The sequence below is a fragment of the Hippoglossus stenolepis genome, chromosome 2, assembly GCF_022539355.2.
Source record: "Hippoglossus stenolepis isolate QCI-W04-F060 chromosome 2, HSTE1.2, whole genome shotgun sequence".
Classification (NCBI taxonomy): Eukaryota; Metazoa; Chordata; class Actinopteri; order Pleuronectiformes; family Pleuronectidae; genus Hippoglossus; species Hippoglossus stenolepis.
This window is the reverse complement of record NC_061484.1, coordinates 22,226,996-22,248,314: the sequence shown is the minus strand read 5'-3', so window position 1 is coordinate 22,248,314 and position 21,319 is coordinate 22,226,996. Positions and strand designations below refer to the sequence as shown.

General features: G+C 41.3%; 2 protein-coding genes across 3 annotated transcripts; one reads left to right on the top strand and one right to left on the bottom strand.

The window, feature by feature from the left end:
• Nucleotides 1-1,215: 1,215 nt before the first annotated feature.
• sh3d19 (SH3 domain containing 19) lies at nt 1,216-17,346 on the top strand. 2 transcript variants are annotated; one of them, XM_047343998.1, is made up of 21 exons: nt 1,216-1,451; nt 6,735-6,774; nt 8,421-8,461; nt 8,766-8,805; nt 9,016-9,148; nt 9,640-9,802; nt 9,887-10,858; nt 11,503-11,616; nt 11,750-11,862; nt 12,558-12,598; nt 12,696-12,909; nt 13,008-13,076; nt 13,202-13,339; nt 13,424-13,496; nt 14,168-14,298; nt 14,398-14,456; nt 14,542-14,771; nt 15,736-15,785; nt 15,901-16,087; nt 16,670-16,770; nt 16,857-17,346. In XM_047343998.1, exons 1-21 carry the CDS (start codon nt 1,379-1,381, stop codon nt 16,965-16,967), a joined length of 3,093 nt encoding a protein of 1,030 aa, XP_047199954.1. In that variant the 5' UTR covers nt 1,216-1,378; the 3' UTR covers nt 16,968-17,346. The 2 variants fall into 2 exon arrangements, with proteins under 2 accessions (XP_047199954.1, XP_047199951.1); XM_047343995.1 differs by having other exon boundaries at nt 9,619-9,802.
• Nucleotides 17,347-17,646: 300 nt separating this feature from the next.
• rps3a (ribosomal protein S3A) lies at nt 17,647-21,108 on the bottom strand. Its single transcript, XM_035179480.2, has 6 exons — nt 20,969-21,108; nt 20,237-20,340; nt 19,778-19,965; nt 18,389-18,597; nt 18,086-18,195; nt 17,647-17,818 (listed from the first exon to the last, which is right to left on the bottom strand). Exons 1-6 carry the CDS (start codon nt 21,028-21,030, stop codon nt 17,691-17,693), a joined length of 801 nt encoding a protein of 266 aa, XP_035035371.1. The 5' UTR covers nt 21,031-21,108; the 3' UTR covers nt 17,647-17,690.
• Nucleotides 21,109-21,319: the final 211 nt, after the last annotated feature.

Here is a 21,319-nt window from a genome sequence, read left to right as displayed (position 1 = left end):
ACACATTTCTTGGTTTTGATCCATGACTTTGCCAATAATACAGAAATGAAGAGACTTTCTTCCTAAACTTTGCTTCATGTTGACATGAAACCATGTTTTAAAGCTCCAGAATATATTAAGGATGTAAGATGGACACTTTCCCCACTTCAGTTGAGCCTTTCTGGGCCTAAATCCTCCCAGTTCCACTGCCCACGTCACATCTGAGATCATCTCTGTGGTTTCCAGCATGAAATTATGCTGCAGCAAGAAGAAAGACAGAACCAGCATTTATACTGGATTGAAGGATGGTAGTTTTTTCCAAGTCACAGTTTGAACATTGCAGTTACAATAAAACTATATCTGAAATAAATTTATAATAACACATATTACTGTATGATGATTATTCAGTTTTCTGCATACAAGTCGTAGTTCAGTATATAAGACTTTGATATACATATATTTATATATTTATTACTTCTAACTTGGTAAAACCAGGCCTATGAATATGCCCAGATCTGTGACGACATCTAGTGGAAAGAAAGATAAACTGCAACTTCCCACAGCCATGCCTCCATCTCAAAAGAGGAGGAAGTTTATTGAAGTTTATTCTTATCCTGTATTTTATTGGCTGATTAGTTTGTTTTATGATTGTATTTTAATATTTGACCAGTATACGAGCAAATCAATTCTCCACCTGAATGTATGTCCTGTCATTGAGGTTTTAAGCTGCATTTAGAACTTCATGATGGAAAAATACAATTAAGAGGAAATATGATTATCTTAACAACTTCAATATGAAAAAACACTAGTTGTCAAAACAAATCTGAAAATGAATATAAATATAATGATTTAAACCACACATATTTTATACATTTTGATTCTTACATGTTTGCTCTAGTGTGATCTTCAAATTGTTTATAATTGTTCCATTTGTTTGCCTTCAATTCTTAATGTTTAACTTGTAAATCAATATAATGATAGTATATTTTTATATATATAATAATGTCAATTGATTGGTAACTTGAAGTTTTTCTAAAGCACTAAAACTTCCATAACAAACCCAAACTAATGAACAAAATGTTGAGAAACTTAAAAAAAACCTTTTCTATGGTGGTGTGTGTGTGTGTGTGTGTGTGTGTGTGTGTGTGTGTGTGTGTGTGTGTGTGTGTGTGTGTGCTTGTGTGTGTGTGTGTGTGGCACCACCCACCCAGTGCAGGGCAGACCAGGGACGGTGCTGCTGTGGGCAGGACGAGCTGAAACTCCCAGTGCTCAGTGGACAGCGGCCGCTGGTATCGACCGTGTGGACGAATGGAAGAGAGACCGACTGCGGCCAAACTCTCCAAACTCTTATTGTCGGTTTATTTATCTGTTTTAAATCTCAACACTGTGTTAAATCGCGATGGATGAAGCTTTGCGTGAAGATGAGAACGAGGCGCAGCGCAGAGATGTGCGGGACAGAGGCCAGACATCAGGTAGAGAGTGTGTGTGCGTGTGTGTTGTGTGTGTGTGTGAACAAATAACGGTTTATCATGTGCCCCCAGCTTATTATCTGTTGTTAAAGCAGAGAGTTGTGATTGGTCACCCCACTGGGTGCATTTCCCTACAGTGTCAGACATCCAGTGTTTCCATTCATTTCTGTAGTGTGTGAGGATCTATTAGAGTCTTTAAAACCTGTTGAATCCAGCATAGTTATAATCCAACCTGTTTTATTCTCTGTGGTCAAAGCTGTGTCGGTTGTGTGATTTAAGTTGTAAACTCGTAGGTTGTCTTTGTACGTCTGCTGCTTTAGAACACAATAATAAAGTGGAACACAAGAATAAAGTGGAACACAAGAATAAAGTGGAACACAAGAATAAAGTGGAACACAAGAATAAAGTGGCCTAACAAAGGTCCAAAAATGGAATAAACAACTTGAAGAGTCAGATTAAAGAAATGAAACCAAGGGAAATCTGCCACATTGGCTTGAAACATGAAGTAGACAACTGTGTAACATGATATATTAGATATTATAAAAAGATAAATATATATGATTTGCAGGTAGGGAACTAAAACACTGGGATGGTCCTTTAATGACTCAATGACATTTTTACTGTGAGAAGAAATGGAAACCTGGAGCATCCAGTCAACCAGACAGATTGGCCTTTGTTCAGTTAATGAATGGACAGATACACACTTTAAAACATAAAATTGATCTGTTCACACAGACAAATACCTTTATATCATATTATAGCTCTTATATTCTTATAATATTAGATGAATAAGAATACCTCCGTTGGCTTGTTTTGGACAAACTGCCGTATTAATGAAGTCAATGAACTGAATGAACTCTGAAACACATGTGCATTTGAACTTTGAACCTCTTATGCTCCTGTATTTCTTATCAGACACACAACTGTTAGACTTTATGTCTTACAGCCAGTCACTAGCTTCAAGATATATATATATATAAAGCTGACTGGTATGTTTTCATCTCAACATTGTAAGTGACTATGGAGCCCAACGTTTTTCTTTTGTCATTTTACACACGAAACAAGATAGAACAGCGTTTTGGTTTCATTCTGTTTGATTTATGGTTTCATTCATACCCAGGGAATCAAACACACACCTACACACCCTCTGTCAATGATACACAATGACTCGATCAGTCTGCAGTGGTGTGACACCAGTAGAAATCATCACAAATACTTTGTAATTATATCACTGAAAAACCTGTGTTCCATCGTTAATACCGACCTTGGGTGTCGTCTCCGTTTCTCATCATCACACACCCCTCTGGTGGATTTCTGCACAGAGCTGAGAACCAGTCTGTCTCACTGCACGACTTTTACCCAAAACTTTACACGTCACGGTGACACGTGTCGTTTGTGGCTGAAGAGGAAACAGCTCGCTCTTTCCTTTCAGTTCTGACTTACGTGATTTACTAAACAAACACTAGGTTTTGTTAGCAGCCACTAGCCGGATATAGGAGATTACAAGAGAAATGAAGCTTCACAATAGAGGTTCCTCACGACTATAACAGCTTTCTTTGCTCCTTGTTGTTCTTAGAAACACCTTGTGTGAAAGTACTTTACATCTCTAACTCCCCTGTGCCCAAATATCTACACCCACTGTCCCAGCTCCATCCTAAAAATACCCCACCCCGACCCCACCTGCTGCCGGATGGGCACGTCTGTCGGTCTCAATGTGAACAAGCTGGTGTTGTTGGTTTTTCAACCTTTCAAATCATCGTTAAAAACACGTTCCATCACTGCATTGGTCATATTTCAGTAAGTTTCCACTGTGATTCACTCGTCTGTTCTCTCACCTTCTAATCTTCTCTGACTAAACGTCCATGTTGGCTGCTGACGCCGTGCGAACCCTGATCTGTCAGAATCACTCTGTCCTGTTTTCTTAAAGTGAGGACAAATCAGTTTCTGGATTTTAACACAGCTATTGACATTTTGGCCATCGTGCCTTTTCATTTCAAACCTGTGAATGTGGTGTTTTCATCTCAGCATGTTCCAGACATCATGCTAAATACGACACGTCTAATGTGCACGGCTTCGTCCTCAAACCCGCACAAACCTGTTGGTAACTGATTCTGGATCTGCTGCTTCACCACTGTGAGTTTCTGCTGTAACGCGACACACAGAGGCTGGGACTGTTTTTCTTTCTTTCCCTTTGTTGCCGTTTCACCAGCTGCTCTGCACCGACGGCTGCTGTTGTGCTGAGTAATGTCAGCATGTGTTCAAGTGACAGCGCGGCTGTGAGGCGAAATCAGTCCTGCTGACTTCAGCAGCTTCCTCCTGTGTTGACAGGGTTGTTCCAGGTGTCCACGGCCGACGAGTACCAGGAGATACTCACTGATTTGGATTATGATTCAGAACAGCACGAGGGGGCTCGCCAGGTCACGGGTCAGGGCAGGGGTCAAATGTTTATTTAGAAGGAAAAAGTGAGACCTCTCAAAGACAAAGCTCCCCCTCACACCTCAGTTCTCAGTTGACTATTTGGCTAAAAACAGAAACTATTCTCAAAACTATTCTCAAATCTCTTTAACCGACGATCACTCACATTTAGGACATTCTTCCTGATCTCGTTTTGATATTGAGTTTAATGTTTTAAAACTTCAATTCACTGAATCTCCCCTGAAACTGTCAGAAGGAGGCCACCTCCCACTTTAGTGTATCGTCCACAGGTTTTCCAATGTGTGAGTGGTAAGGGAATATTATCAGTTATAAAAAGCAGAGTCTAAATCTGTGTGAGTTCTTTATAGAGATGCAGTGGATTTAGGAATATTTACTGTTTTTTTAATCGATTTTTTCATCCCTGCTGGTTTGTTTGTTTGTGTGTTTGTGTGTGTGTGTGTGTGTGTGTGTGTGTGTGTGTGTGTGTGTGTGTGTGTGTGTGTGTGTGTGTGTGTGTGTGTGTGTGTGTCCGTTTGTTTGCCAGCAGGATTACACAGAACCGACTGAACAGATTTCCACAAAGCGTGGTAGACTGATGGGACACGGGCCAAAAAGAATCCATAAAAGTTTGGCGTCGCTCCAGACAAATCTTTTTTTTTATCACTTTCTTTAACATCGTGGCATTTTTTGACATCTTCAATTTCCCAGGGAATAATTCATGGATCTGGATTTTTTTTTTTAAATACACATTTAGGAGATCACATTAATATAAGTAATACAGCATTTTCTCTATCTCTGATTTTAGCTTACTTCCACAGTTTGCCTTGGCCTTTCTGACTCTTCCCAGACATTTTGTTGGAAGGGTTTCACCTTGTCCTTTAATTCCATCATTTATCTCAGTCCATACTCATATATCATTTGATTGTCAAGGCCATCTCTCCCTCTACTGCCACTTTCTATGGTCTTTACGGAGTCAAATATTATTTTGAGCTTGTGAAATGATGCTCACAAATAATTTCACAGCCTTCAGTTGTATATAAAAGCAACACTACCCTTTACATTCATAATCCCTCTCCAGTTTTCAGCTCCTCTAAAAATATTCAACTTCAGCTTTTGAGGATAATCCTAAAGAAATGTTCTTTTCATGGTCATGAGTGTCACAGAGTCACCTGAATATAACCATGACCTCTCACTCGTAGGCAAATGACAGGGACGGTGTCCTGTGGTAACACCAACACTTCCTGAATAGCCACATTCCAGTTCATGAGATTGGGCGCGTAAACACAGGAGAGGTGAGATATCACAGGGCCCTCCCTCTCCTCTCTGTTGTCTGTGGGTGTGTGACGGCTACAGCGTCAGGTTCTTTGAAACACACACACACTCAGTCAGTCAGTCGCTGAACCGGGAGAACGGATCTTAATGGAAATGTACCGACAGATTTACTATTTAACTCATCACAACAGGTAAGGGTTTTGTTATATGAGAAAAGTTGTGTTCAGGGTTATAGTTCATCCACCTCCACACTCTCGCTCCACACGGCCGCAAGGAAGTGACTTTATTTCAAACTCCAGATTGAATCTGTGTCTTTTCTCATTGATTGAAAGCAGAGAAGCTGCTTTTCTCGCATGTTTTTCCAAAGTGAAACCTGAGTGAGTGGGACTGAGGCACATGATGAGTAACAGGTGTGACAGGTGGATGTGACTGCAGACGAGCTCGTGGTTTCAGGCCAGAGGCAACAACAGCAACTGAGCTGATTTCAACCACAGCCTCGTCAGTGTCTCTACAGGTTTCACTCTTTAATAAGGAAACTGCCTCTTGTTAGATTACACTGTTTGTTTTACTGATATTGTTCCTTAGCCCAACTGCTAACTAATGAACCTGTTGTTTGATTTAGGTATGAAGTGAAGGAGTGACTGGCACATTTTTGTGATTTGAATGGGAATCATTTCTGATGTACCTTTTTAACCAGTGTCACATATATCCCCGTCAACCACGCTGACACAAAACCGTATTTATCTATTTTTAATGACGTCCAGTTCAGTTAAATTGTGTTATTGTTTCGTCTTTTGGGTCATAGTCAGCTGCTGTGGTCTGTGTATCAGTTTATCTGTTTATCTTACAGCTGATAAGGAATCAGAAGATATTAAACAGATGTTTTGACGGCACAAGATTTCAGTGAAAATGATTTGAAATGTGTCGCAGCTCTGGAACCATTGATGATTTGTGACCTTTGTGACATTAACTGGTTCATTTACAGTAAATGTAACTGGTTCATCAAGATTTAATTGTTGATCCGACTGGTCGGGGTGAGGTGTTTCTAGTTCACACTGTCCTAATCTAGTCAGACTTTCAAATATATATATATATATATATATGAAAGTCTAAATGAAGTCATTTAAATACAAACCCTCTCCACAGTCTTGTTCTGGTCTGACCAGTAGCTTACGATGGCTAATGTTAGCTGTTTATATACGTTTATATAACTGAAAAACTGAGAGTAGAGTAAACAATAAACCATGTTTTTTTTTTCCTGCTCCAAACCTATTCGAGCCGGCCAATACAATATGTGACATAAAATAAAGTTACACAATGACAAAATGTCCCTTTGTCTATAGAAGACCAGACAACATGTCTTCTGTTGTCTCCACATAATAAAGTTAATGATTTACTCACACACTGTGAGTTCTAACTATGAATCTTAACTGTGTATTCATGTTTATATTCATTGTGGCTGATGAAGCAAATCATTGGACATCAAGTGGTTAATGGTAATATTTGAGTATGATTTTTGTTATTGATGATTGATAGCCTCCATATGTCGTTGATATGTTTTCTGCTGCTCATCACTTATGAAACTGTTTCCTCCCCCAGATCGTCCTGAAAGAACCAAACCAGAGCATTTACACTGCAGGTGAGTTCTTTCTCCTCGACCTGTGGGTTTATATATTTGGACCTGAAGCTCCAGTAGCTCAAGCCTGTGTGTGTGTGTGTGTGTGTGTGTGTGTGTGTGTGTGTGTGTGTGTGCGCGTGTGGCTGTGTGTGTGTGGAGCTGGGATCAGACTCACTGTCTCTTTAACGGTCAGATCTGCTGATGATGAGGTTGTGAATGGACCAAACAATGAGCTGATCAAACCTGACTGACTGACTGACAGAGAGGACGTCAGCAGGAGAATTGATTTGTTTACTAATTCCACCAGTTTGCCGGTGCTTATCTTCCTGAAATGTCAAATAACATCCAGCAGACTGATCAGAAATCTCAAAACATCCCCCCTACAACTGTCTCCGCTGAATTCCTTATTGATTTAAAACTATTCTTGCTCACTTTCACAGCCTTAGATGACCCTGCACTCCTGTTCTAATTTGATCTACCTGTCTGGTGTTATTTCTTCCTTATAAAGCACATGTTTACCCTCAAAAGCATCAAAGGAACTATCCATGTTATTTTCATGGCGATTAAATTGGATGAATTTATATATATATATAGCACTTGAGATGAAAGGAACCTTATTTTTGATATTGAAAGATTTGGAAATGGATCAACGGAAAGTGCTATATCAATAATGTTTATAATAATTAATATTATTATTATTATTAGTGACAGAGAGAGAGAGCAAGAAAATAATTTAAAGATAGTTTCTCATAAAAACACACGGGATGTCTTCCGCCTTTAAGATCCGTGTGTTTCCCGGTTCTCACGTGGACCCAGGAGGAGAGAGAGGATTCTCTTTCCCCTGATAGTTCATGTCACCCTGCGACAGCCTTACAGTTCTTAATGAGCAGGATAACGACGAGCCTGCTCCTGTTTACGTTGGTGGTGACGCGGATTAGAGAAACAACCTCAGGTCTTAATAAAGAGAGAGAGAGAGAGAGCGAAAGAGAAAAAAGAAGGGGAATCGTAACATGATGACAGTGCTGCGTGAAGTAATGATATTAAAGGATTTGGAAAATAATACGTCGACATCTTCCGTGAGGAAAACAGCCCGAGGATAACGAAGACGAGAAGCGGTTAGTTTCTGTCTGGAGATGATTTGAATTTAAAATGTCTAAGTGATTCTTTATATATTTTATTTATATAATATTCATGTTTCTTCTCTTTTTCTTATCTGCTTTTATTCACATGTTCCTCTTCTATAGTTCAGTATATATTTACCCCTTTAGCAATTATAATGAATACTAAATGCGCATATAGCATAAATTACTGCATCAAATTGATTAATAGAATTTTAAAAAATCAAAATATAAAAGTAGTGTCTGACATTTTTCTTTGTTTTTACCTTTCTCAATCAATTTATTTCATTTATTACATTTTTTTACAGCTCTTACCTTTTCATATCCAGTTTCCTTTATCTCTCCTTGTAGTTAAGATGCTATTTTAAATCTTATATCTTTGCATAAATCGGCTTCAAAGGTATATACAGTACTTGTATGAGTCTTTGGAACAGCACTGACCAGGGGCGAGTCCCTTTCTTTTAACTGAGTCACCACACAGGTATGAACACACTCTGGTCTGTACGTGTCCCACACCACACTGATGAATGGTTTTCCTGTGTTTTTCAGTCAAGGTCCTCTGTCTTCTATACGAGCTGCTATCAAACGAAGTAAGTTTGTTGTTGGAAGTCTTTGTTTAAAAGAGATGTTTGTTGAAAATGAAAATTCAGAATTGGTTATTTGAGTTATTTACTAATAATGTAGCAGTTCTTTTGTGGTTATTATGTACAATTTTATCTAAATATTTCCTCCAGATACTTGACAATGGTATCATGGGTTGTTTAAAGTGAGATCTACATAGCTCCAATCAGAAGAGTAGTAAAGCATGAAGGTTGTGTCTTAATAACGTGATATTTGCCGATGTAAATCAAACCAATACACAGGTTTATTTCACCTTTATTTCGCTTTCTTCAGCAAGAACAACCTCTCAGAGCGACCAGGCCAGAGACAGAAGGTAATTTAAACAGTTTCAATCAATGTCTGTTCATGTTTACTTACTCTCACTCATGTCCTCTGAATTAATATCTAGTGTGTTGAATGTTGCAGAAATACCAGGTATACGATAAGAGAAAAACAACATGTTGACAGTAGCTTGGAAGTGGATGTGTAGATGTATGTTGGTCGTGTTTCAGGTCCTGATGGTTCGTTCTGGTTTGTCTTTCAGGCGACCAGAGATCACCATCGTCTCAGCTGAACCTCTGATCAGTAGCAACTGGTTCCCAGCAGGATCCTCTGTGGTTTTCCCTCCGCCCTCTCCTCAGTCAGGCTGGTCGGCAGACGTCCAGACCGTCTCCCAGGTACAGACTTTGAATCCACATGTGTGATTTTCATAAAGGAACAATGCTTTCATTCTTTGATATAAACCTGTTTGTGGCGGTTTCTCTGGGTGTGTATTTGCTGTGGCTTCCAAGAATAGTTCTTCCTTTCGATTTCTCCCTCTAATGACAGGACAGAGTAAGTTTGAAATGTGGAGAGAAAGTAGGGCAGACGTGCAGCAAAGGGCCGAGTCAGAACCAAAACTGCCAAAAAGAACCAAACAGTTCTTACGAAATAATGAATATACAAACCAAGCACAGTATTAACTTATGTTTTAAGCATCAATTGCCAGAATTTGAAAGTATTTTAAAAGTATAGTATAGGTAACGAGTCAAAGTCCCTCCTCCAAAATAATTGTTATAATTTATTATTATTGTGTGTGTGTGTGTGTGTGTGTGTGTGTGTGTGTGTGTGTGTGTGTGTGTGTGCATGTGTGTCTTTCATGATTCAGCCTCCACCATCCTATGACCAGGTGATCCAGGAGAAGACCCAGGAGGAGCACGTCGTCAGGCCCACTGCAGCCCCCCGCTGGACCATTACAAGCGCCACACAGACCGACCCTGAGAGGGAAGACGCCGCCGCCCCCGTCCCACAAACCAGTGCGGTTCCACAGTCGGCTGAGAAAAGATCTGCCGGTGAGACACAAGAATCACTACTGGTGGCAAGAAGTTCCAAGTTTCAGTCGGTTTCTCAAGATGTTTGTTCACTTTTGTTTCCAGTTAAAAAACCAAAGAAGCCACCGAGGCCGTCGCTGCTGAAGCCAGCGGACAGAGGACTGCTCTCTGAAACTGTGGGAACAAATACTACATCCACCAACACTGAGGATCACAGTGGATCTAAATCTGACGTACAACAACCCAACCGAGCAGATCCCCCTCACACCAGATCTGTGACTGTACACTGGGACATTCCAGCTGAAACTTCTCCCTCCTCTTCAAACTCCGAACCCCGTCAATGCCCAGTTCCGCTTCCTCGTAGAAAATCCCGAAAGCCGGTGATTTCAGAGGAGGTCGAAGTTCAGTCTTTGGTCCAACTCAGTGAAGACAGTGACGCCGTTCCCTCTGATTCCGAGGACTTATCTTCAAATACATATTTACAGGAATTATTAGAGGCCTTTGGTTCAGAGAACCAGTGTGAGGAGAACCAATCAGACGAGGCCTCTGCGGGTGAAGATGCTGTTGGCGAGATGAACGCCAACAAGAGTCAACGTAACATCCGTGCCCGGATCCAGGCCTTCGAGAGCCAGACGGAGGAGGGAAATGTGGCTGAACCAGTCAAACCAGAGCCTCGACCCAGGAAGGCCGTTGGCAAACCTGCAGTTGCTGCCAAACCCTCTGTGGCACTCAAACCTCAGTTCAACCACAGCGCAGATGATGTCTACCAAAACTTCTTGTCCGTACAATCAGCCCAAATCCAGGAACCGGACCCGAGACCTCAGCCCCCTAAAAAACCAGTGGGGCTGTCGATAAAAGAGGAGCTCGAGACTTTACACAAAAAGGGGGCGGTCCCAGGCAGATCCCGTCCTCCTTTACTGACCAGAGCCGACAGCATCGACGAAGGGGAGATTTCACCGATTCCTCCTGCACCTCCAGTGAAGCCCTTTAAAGAGCCTCTCAAACCAAACCTGAACTTCAACAACCACAACTCAGCCTCCATGTTCACTGAGAACGAGTATGTGAACACGCTATCAAGTAAGTTGGTTTGTTGAAAATAATATAAAATTAATATTTTCTTATTACAGCGGATTAGATTAGTTTGACAACTCTTTCTATATTAAGCACCTTTTAAAACAATGTGACAAAGGGATGTGCCTCAATCCGAATAAACATCTCCATCCCTCCATCCGTTATCTATCCCGCTTATCCTTCAAGGGTCAAGGGAGGTTTGAGCCAATCCCAGCTGACATTAGTCAAGATAAAGTGGTACATTCTGGATAGTTTGTCAGCGTCTCATAGGTCCGACATACAACCAATCATACCCACAGTCATTTAACCCTAACCCTATAGGCTACGGTGGCTGAGAGACATCAACGCACTGCAAAATAAGAAAACACATGCAAATTAAGAAAACAACTTCATCCATTTGATGACACATGCACTGCAAAAAGTCACAACACATGTAAATATAGAAACGCACACTGCTAATTGCGGAAAAACAACACCAGAAATGTTTCCAAATGATCTACGTGAACGAGTGTGAGAAAACTCAAAGAGCACTTATCAAGTACAAATGCTCGTTCAGATAACAGTGCATTAACGTGTGCTGCAGGGGTTGTTTTTACTCCTCACTTCAAAGAGGTGTTTGCTGTAAATAGTGAAGGTGTCTTTTTCCTCAGATCACGTCCCAGTGGAGCCTCAGCGCAGTGTGGACAGTAACGGAGTCTCTTTCCCCAGACAGAGTATCACGAGGAGACCAACCACCATCAGGGTCCCCATTAAAACTGCCTCATGTGAGTCCACAACACGTCACATGACTCATGGTCTGTTCACGCATGCCTGTTTGTGAGTTGTTGACATTACACCTGTGTTGGTAATGGAGCAGGTGTTTTCAGTACATCATAGTAAAGACACGTCTCTTCTCAGTCTCAGATACTCTTCAGGACAGTGCTCCTCCTCTCCCTGTTCAGAGGCCTGTGGGCTCCATGAGCTCCTCAGTCATCCACAAGCAGATCTCCACACCCGCCCTCCCTTCACAGGTAAGATTTCCAGAAGGTATAAAATATGAAACTCACACACAAACACTTCTTGACCTTACATGCATTTAAGCCTAAATAAAATGCTTTGTTCCATTAATTTCATTTAAAAATCTGAGGAGCAGTTTCCCTCAGTTGTATTTTGTATAATTCACAGACTGTATGTAAAGATGGATGATATGACAGCTCCCCAAAATTGAAGCCAAAGTGTCTCAATCGCCCCCTGGTGGCTGGCCACATTATAGTTCACACATCTCACCTCCTCCATTGTTAGTGGATGGGACATGGGCCAAACTAAAAAGTCAACATACAAGTCGAATTTCATATTTGATGTTATGAACATGGGGTGAAGTGTATCGGTGCAAGAGTTAGAGTTTCATTTATGGAAAGTAGGAGGAAGAAGAGATTAATTGTCCGTCTTTATATACAGTCTGTGGTACAAGGGCTATTCTATTAATACTAATAAATAAGGCTATTTTATTCTGGTGCATTTCTAGTCGAGAAAGTTTCTCTGTCGTGTTTATCTTGTCTGTCAGCTGATCTCACCTGCTTTATTTCCTCTGCTTTCCACAAACAAACTACTGTCGTCTCTGTCTGAATGCTTTTTGTTGCTGCATGGTTACTATGGTTTCCACGACTGTAAACCGTTCAATGAGTCTGTTTTAGTGCTCATAAAGAAAATCCTTAATCTTCCGCAGGACTCTTTCCAATTTGGACCAGAGCCATCGCTACCGCCTCGGTAAGCGAGAGGAGTAAATCGTCCAGTGTTTGAAATGTTAGTTTCACTTAATAAAGATGTTTTCACCTCTCACCTTGATGATGTCGTTGCACCTTAGGAGGGCTAGCACAATCAAAAACCTCCCACCTCGCCCACCTCCAGCCAAACCAGGCCCGGGAAGACCTCCCCCACCCAACCTCCAGGCCGCGGGTCGATCCCAGTCAGTACCATGGGACGTTTCTCCTAAACCACAGGCTAAGAAGCCCCGCGGGAAAAGACCCGTCTTACCTCCGAGGCCCAAGCCGGGCCACCGTCTCTACAACAAATACACTGTGAGACAGATCCCACTGCACGGCTCTGTGCTGCAATCCTGTTTCTTATACACCACGATGAGCGCATGTTCCATTTACTTTTTGCTTTCTCTCACCAGCTTGAACTTCCCCATGGAATTGCAGCCCATGACTACAACGGCAGCAACACAGGGGAGCTGTCACTTCAGGTGACCAAACTAGTTTCCCCGACTTTCACATTTCCTCGACATAAAAGTGGATTACTTCACACATAACACATACATTTTCTGGACCGACTGAAATCTAATACCTTTGTTTTCCTCTTTGTCAATAGAAAAACGAAGTTCTTCTCCTGCTGGCGGAGATTGACCATAATACTTTCGAGTGCCAGGTCGGAGACATCAGAGGACGGGTCCCCAAGTCTCGCATGATGGTTATAACTCCTCTTACCGCAGACGTGTCCCCACCACAGGTAACTTATCCTTCAGTCATGAGTAAAGAAAACATGTTCCTGATACTTGAGCCTCACATTTACATCTTTATTGTCTCTGAACAGGGCTCCGCAACAAGCGCTGCAGGCGGAGACGGTGATGGGCTAAAGATGCAGGTCATACATGACTTCACCCCAGGTGATACATCCGTTTATTCTGACTGAGATTGTGAAATAACACATAATCCATTCTGTATTAGGGATTTCTGGTAAGGTCCTGTTAACATATGGTGGCTTTTACTTTGAAATTCCACCTTCTTTTTGGAGTTCCTGTTACGGCCCTTTAATCATCTGGGATCTTTTATAATATTCTTTTTTTAAACACATATTAAAACATGTAATTATATATACATATAAACAATGGAATATGTATATAACTGAGCCATAGACTGTATATAAAGATGTATAAATAGTTAAGCCAAATCATATTGATCGCCCCCTGGTGGCTGGTGGCAGTATAGGTTATAAACCCTGTCTCATGGACCAAACCAAACAGTCAAAGTACACGTCGTATCAGTTTTTCTCAAAGATGGTTTCTTTCATTTTAGTTAGTTGTGTTCATGTTTCTGATAAATTTAGTTTCAATTAGTTATTTGATGTTGTAAAAATAGGTTAAAATACGTTTGACAGTGTGACTGTGCTTCCATAAAGACTGGAAGCACATTATTCTTTTTTTCGTGCCTGTTCATTCTTAAAACAAAGACACGGTTTGTCTGAAAACAACCCCGAACAAGGATTTGGACGTTTTTGTATAAGTTTGGATATTTGTTTGATGCCATTAGATAACTGATGTTTATTTTCTGTTCACAGAGGGTCCAGGAGAGCTGGGTCTGAGAAAAGGAGATGTTGTGACCATGGTGGAGCCGGTGGACAGCGACTGGTACAGAGGAACCTGTCGGGGATCCACTGGTTTCTTTCCTGTCAATTATGTCCAAGTCTTGGTAAGTTTGAACTATTGCAATAAGGCTGGTTATTTATAAATGTATTTAATGGATAAAGATTCCTTGAAATAAGTAATACATTTTAAATTCTCTTTACAGTCAGATTCACCAAAAACCCTCCCTGAAAGGAAACCGAAGCCTCCACCTGCAACAGCCAGGTACAATTTTTAGACAATAAAATCTTTGCACGGGTCTTTACAGCCTCACCTAAGCTAACCTGAAGTGTTTTTGTATCCTGTGAAGTGGTCCACGCTGCGTGGCGAGGTTCGACTTTGAGGGGGAGCACAGTGACGAGCTGACGTTCTTGGAGGGGGATGTGATCCAGCTGAAGGAGTACGTCGGAGACGACTGGGCTCGGGGACAGAACGGCGTCGTCACTGGGATCTTCCCTCTTAACTTCGTGGAGGTGGTTGAAGATCTGCCTCCACCTCCCAGTCGGCAGCAGACAATGCCCAGGGGTATACCCCTGCCAGGTATGATGACGTGAATGCTCCAAAACTAAGTCCATTTATCAAGGAGGTTATGTTTCCACCCCTATTCATTAGATTATTTGTCAGGATTACACAACAATGTACAGATTTCTATAAAACTTGGTGGAGGGATGGGATGTGACCAAGAAAGAACCCATTCAATTTAGGTGTGGATCTGACACGGGGGCAAATCCAGGATTCTCTTTTTAAATCACTTTCCTTAACATTGTGAGATTTCCCAGGATATTATTAGTGGGGTAGGATTTTTTAGCTAGAAACCTGTAACTTCAACCAATGTGTAGCGGAGACGATGTGGATTCAGTAGTGACTCCACATTTATATGTGCCTTCAATAGCTTTCATTAGTTCTAAATCAAAACATGACGGATTTGTTGCAGAATTTAAGGAACCTGAGAGTCACTGTACTTCTTTTTGTATCCGAGCAATTGAGTTGACTGGTACTTGAGTTTGTCTTAAATGGGAATATTTACATTCCGTCAACATGTTAACGTCTGAATCTCTGAAACAAAAGAGTGGCAGTGTCTGTGAGTGAAGAGCCTCTCTCCATCTTTTTCCTTTGTGTTTGCATTTCCCTCAGTGGCATGTCAGGAATCTGCTTCTGTTTCATTAGAAAGCTGTTTACTGAAGGTCTCTCAACTCAACAGTGAACCTGAGGCCCTCACACACACTTACTGTAGCCTGGAGTTCAGAAATACAGTTTCGATGTCATGTTTTCTAGGAATCAACGAGTGATTATAAAGTCAACACTACTATCTAAAGTATAACTACAATAAACACCTCACAACTTGGTTTCTATTTCCCAACAACTATCTTTTTTAGTCCAGCTTTTTGCTTGACCTCTGCATCCTCCATGGAAGCTACTACATAGACTTTGCATGCAACACTAATGATAACGCCAGATTCATGCTTTTCATTTTTAATAACCTTGACCTATTTTCCCTCCACAGGCATGGTTGCCTCTCCAGCAGCAAATACAGAGTTTGCCAAACCTGCTCAGGTAACCAGTTCTTAAATAAATGCAGTGACATCAGTAGAGAAGATGTTGGTTTAAGATAAGTAAATACAAAAAACAAAAATTCAGCTCTCTTCTTTTGTTTAATTTTGCTTTGCAGGCCTCTCAGTCCAGCGTGGACTGGGTGGTGGCTCTGTACGACTACAGCGGGAGGTCGGAGGAGGACCTGTCCTTTCAGCAGGGCGACTGCATCCTGCTCACCAAGCACATTAATGCTGAGTGGAGCTGTGGCCGGCTCAGCGGCAGAGAGGGCATGTTCCCCAGGGCTTTTGTTGAGAGCAGCACAGGTATGAAGTTCTCACAGTGGTGCTTTGTCGATGTTATTGTGCTGTTGTCTGCAGCGGCATCAGTGAGTGTTACAGAGCTGCCATGCGGTTAGAAACTGGTGTTAAATGTTTCGTTAGTGTTTTGGTGAACTATAGTCACATTTTTTCATCTTTAACTCAAATGTTTATTGGCCTTTAATAGTGACAAACACGACTGATGCTGTGGCTGCAACTAACAATTACTTTAGTCTTTATTGATGAGTCTGCTGGTTATTCTGACGATTAATCAAGACACAAAATGGTGAAAACTGGCCAAGGCAATTAACCAGAGCTCAAATAGACATTTACTTACTGTGTTTGATTAACAGTGTAACTCATAGATATTCAGTTTACTATTTCATCCTTCAACGAAAAACTGCAAATACTCACAACTGAGGATTTAGGAGTAGATATTGTTCTTAGTTTGTGTGAACAGTAAAACAGTGAAAGATTTTTTAAATATCTGCAGAAACATTTGGTGTCAGTTATCTACCCAGTTTCAGCTTTAACACTGTTTGTCACAAACATGATTTGTCATTGATCAGTACTGGATGTTCTCCTCAGCAGGTCCACAGTCATCTAACAGTCAACAGAATGGAGCTGGTGGAAGAGCCAGAGCTCTGTTTAACTTCACATCAGAATGTGATGAGGAGCTCTCTCTGCAGGTACACTGATTTATTTGTTCCCATCATTAACATTCAAAAAGCACAGATATCAATCTGAAAATCACTCATTTCTTCCTCTGTCACAGATGGGGGATGTTATAACCAACCTGGAGACAATTGATGAAGAGTGGTTCCTGGGGGATTTGAGGGGGAAGCGAGCGATGGTCCCTAAAAACTATGTGCAAGTACTGGGATAGTACAAAAAGAACTGCGACACTAAAGATGACCACAAGTGGATTTAAACCTGAGGACAAGCTTTCAGCAGTGGAGGACTTATGTGAACTGTAGTTCTTATTACCAATTAGTGCAACATCTTGTATCATCTGCAGCATTAACTTAAAAATGAAGTGTTTACTGAATTTATCATGTAATAAATATGTAGGATTAAATATGGCTGTAAATACGCTGCTTTAACTGTATTCTTTACCATTTGCACCATCTAGTGGTTTGTCTCCCTATGTCCTGTTCCCCCACCTACAAATATTGTCAATAACAAAGTGTCATTGTCTTTCATAACCTGGTCTATAATTACATGGAAATATTTAATAAAGAGTAAAACCAGATTAGAACTGCAAACTCAAGATGCCCTGTGTAGTTTTTGCTGTTTCAGTAACATGAAAAAATTAAAATAAGTAGGATGCAAACCTGAAGAATTTGTGTGACACATGCAGTTTAGGCTCATTTACACTGATTTGCACTAAATGGAGACTTGTGACATAACACCATATAATGTAAACTTTGTGCAAGTATATCTTTGAAAACTATACAGCCTAAGTTTCTGGAGGGTTACTGAACTTCCTGATTTGTCTGTGCAAGTGTTGTCCACATTCACAAAATGTATTAGTTCTATAATTAAAACAAAAGAACAAACGGTAGTTTAGTCATTTACATTTTTTATTAAATCTGTCAGGGTGTTTGCATTAGACCGTCTCCTGGATGGGGGGTTCGTAGCCGTCAGCCCTCTCCACCTTGGCTCCAGTGTCGTCACTGGTCGTCTTTGCGGCACCGCTGGCACCACCCTCGCCATGGAGCTCCATCAGTTTACCCACTGCAACAGAAGACAAAAGGCTTTTAGCTCAGTCCGACCATAAAAGTCAGAGTCACTGGATATTAACAAATGACACGTTTAAGTGAAATACTGCGGTGATCAAGCAGCGACCTTTCACCTCAGACGTGTTTTGAGGTCATTGAGCCTAAGACAGCTTTTTGTCATGAGGGAATGTCATCTGACCTCCATGGGCAGTAATCAGGTGATCATATGGGGCCGAAACAATATGGAGGAATAAAAGAAGTCCAGTATTTATGTTTCACTTACACTCAAACTTGGGCTTCTTGAGCATCTTGACCTTGCGGACGTAGACGTCATGTAGAGGGTAGATGGACTGGCAGGCCTTCTCAATGTCCTTGCCAACGCTGTCGGGGATCCTGGAATACGACAACATACAACAAAATTAATCCAAAATACAACAACAACTAATTCAAATCAGCAAAACCAAAAGACATCTATATCCAGTCACAGCTCAAAATCCAATGAGTGCAGCCATGTTGCACCAATTAAAACAACACTGTCAGACATTCCTTGAACATGCAGTAATAAAACAAACTGTACATGACTTACATTTTGTTGACGACTTCCTTCAGGTCATTGGTCTGGACCTCACGGGTCATGATTTCCATCATCTTCTTGCGGATCTGACGGACCTGCTGGTGCTGGGCGTAGGAGGTCTTCCTGATCTGGTTGTTGCGCTTCTTTGTGAAACCCACGCAGAACAGACGCAGAAGGTAGCCGTCGGTGGTCTTGACATCGACATGAGCCTCAATCATAGTCTGAGTGGAGAGAAAAACATCCAATTAGAAAGATGAATCAAACTTCAGAGCTGCATCTTCACCAATTTCTCTTTGTTCTCAATATGTGATCACAATTGAATCGTGTATATAAACTTGTCATGTAATGTATATTCTATAAAACAAAATTCACAGAATCATAACGATCCAGCTTTTTTAAGCAGTTCTTGCAGTAACAAGTTTATATGATGCTTTTAACCAAGATAGATTTTTTTTAAAATTACACCTTATGGCCAACTTTGCTTTCCTGTTCAGCTCATTGAAATAGCATGGTGGTCTGCCGAGATTAGAAAATAGAAACCAAAACTCAAATTCGTCATGGCTGAAGTGTCTAAGTTTCAATGCCCCTATATTTTCATCCTCAACCACTACCGAGCAGAAGACACCCTTCTACTTTATGGATACATAATCTTTAATGTCAATGTTTGATGAAGTTTTTTCTCCTTATAAATATGAAGATACCATAAAACTGTCAACGAGCCTTGGAGGTTAAAACAAACCACTAAGCCTGGGAATTGTGAATATATTAACTTCTTGAACAATGTTTCCAAGACTTTGATAAGAATTGTTGCCCTTTTTTTTCAGAACGGTTCATGTTACAAATCATGATTAATCTCCTTAAATACCCATGATTCATACTTAGATAACCAACAATGTATTATGTTTAATTCTGTCTCCATTAGTGAAAGGAGAGACTTGACAAATTCAAATGAACGACCAATGCCATTCAATTGAATTTATTATTATTAATCGGCCCATTAGTTGCACCCAGAAGCTCTTTAACATAAACGTTCCGCAGTTATTTGACTGGAGTTGATTTAGCACCTAGAGAAGACTCTTCAATGGCCATTTCATAAAATGTCCTGAGAACCCAAAGCTTCATACCAATGATGCTCCAGTGACAAATCACCTGTGCATAAATAACTATTCCTAAAATAGACCAACCCATTTCTCTCCTTATAAAACAAAGGTTGCATAATCATTAACCTTTTTTGAGGATAACAACCTTGTCAACATTTTTTCTTGTCATGTTACCAAGATTTTAGGAACTAATAAGTTGATGTTAAACCAGTATTGGTTTAGTATTGTAGCCAAAGTCATTCAGCACTTTAACTACGATGAAACATGGAGATCCAGAGTTTCTATTTAAAACAACCATTACCTGCCACTTCTTGACCATGGAGCACATCTTGTCACGTGTCAGGTCCATTCCGTGGAAGTTGGTGAGGCAGTTCTTGCCCTGAACATCTTCGGTGATGAGCTTGAACTTGCGACAGGCCACCTCGTCGTTCTGCAGGTCAGCGAGGCTCACCTCGAACACACGTCCCTTAAGACCATCGGAGGCAATTCCTGGATGATCGCAAGGGAAACGAGTTAAAAAGGGAAACGACGTGGACCTGTCACACTGGGAGTAATGATGACCAGTGGAATGGGTGGAAATGTGGTAGAGAAAATCAATCAATCTCATTTGGCAACGAAACATATTGGAAGCATGGTCTTATATTCACATGTCCAATGCTCATTTACATCCCATTTTATAGACACATTCTTAATGGCAGCCCCATGTACAGAACACAGCTAAATAATACACACATTACTAAATACAACTATGAGGACTTACTGGTTCCCTGAGTCCTGGTGACCAAGGTCTTGCCCAGATTGCGGATGTTGAACATGGCCGGTGCCTTGACATCGTACCAGTCCTTCTTGGAGAAAGGGTCCACGCTGCAGAGGAAGGAGAGGAGGTTTACATGACAGAGCATTTACAAGCCACAGGTCAGCAGCGTCCATGTGAGTGCACAGATCAGACCGCCTGTGAGCAGGCTGACTGGCTGCGGGTAAACCGGTTAACCATGACCCGACTTACGGGAACTAGTCCAGTTGGCGTGAACCAGCACGGAGGGTTTGTCATTTACCAAACCAACTCACTGGAGATCAATCAAAACAACCAGGTTGTCTTAATAGCATTTCTGTTAGCTAACTGTTGGCTAGTTTGACTGCCATGCTAACGATTACGCTAAGCTAACACCATGCTAACATTTAGCAAATATCGTCGCTGTTTGCACACGCGAGGCTAAACTCTCACATTTATCAACTCACTCGAACGCATTGAAATAAAACACGTTAGTTTTAAATCGTCCTAACCCGTGACTTCACGCTTCAGACTGAAACTAGCCTGCATGCTACCGGGGCTCCAGCGCCGCTGAGGCCGGCTACGATGAGACGAGCACCAGCCTCCCCGCGGATCATCCACCTCTAATCGGCTTCATCCTTCACATTTCTCGCACCCAAGTGGCCCCGGTGAAAAGCACGAAGCCTGTGTGGTGTAGCTGAGGGTAAATGGGCTACTTACATCTTCTTCTTGGCACCTTTCTTGCCGCCTTTGGTCAGCCTCTTATTCTTGCCGACTGCCATGTTGGCTACAGGGAGTGAAAGAGGAAGAAGGTGGGAAATCCCGCGAGAGTTAAAGCAACAGAAACCCTGAGACTTGGGTGTGATCTCGCGAGTCTTTGCGGGATCTTCGGGCTCCCCCTGCTGGGGCAAACTAATATCTTTCTTCTGTGTGGTCTATGGAACTAAATACTACAATGTCTATTTGTTGTATTTAAACAAGTTTATTCACAGATAATACAGACAGTGACGTTTAATTATTACTGAATAATTTTGATTTACATGACTTAATTTTTAGTACACTTAAGTACTG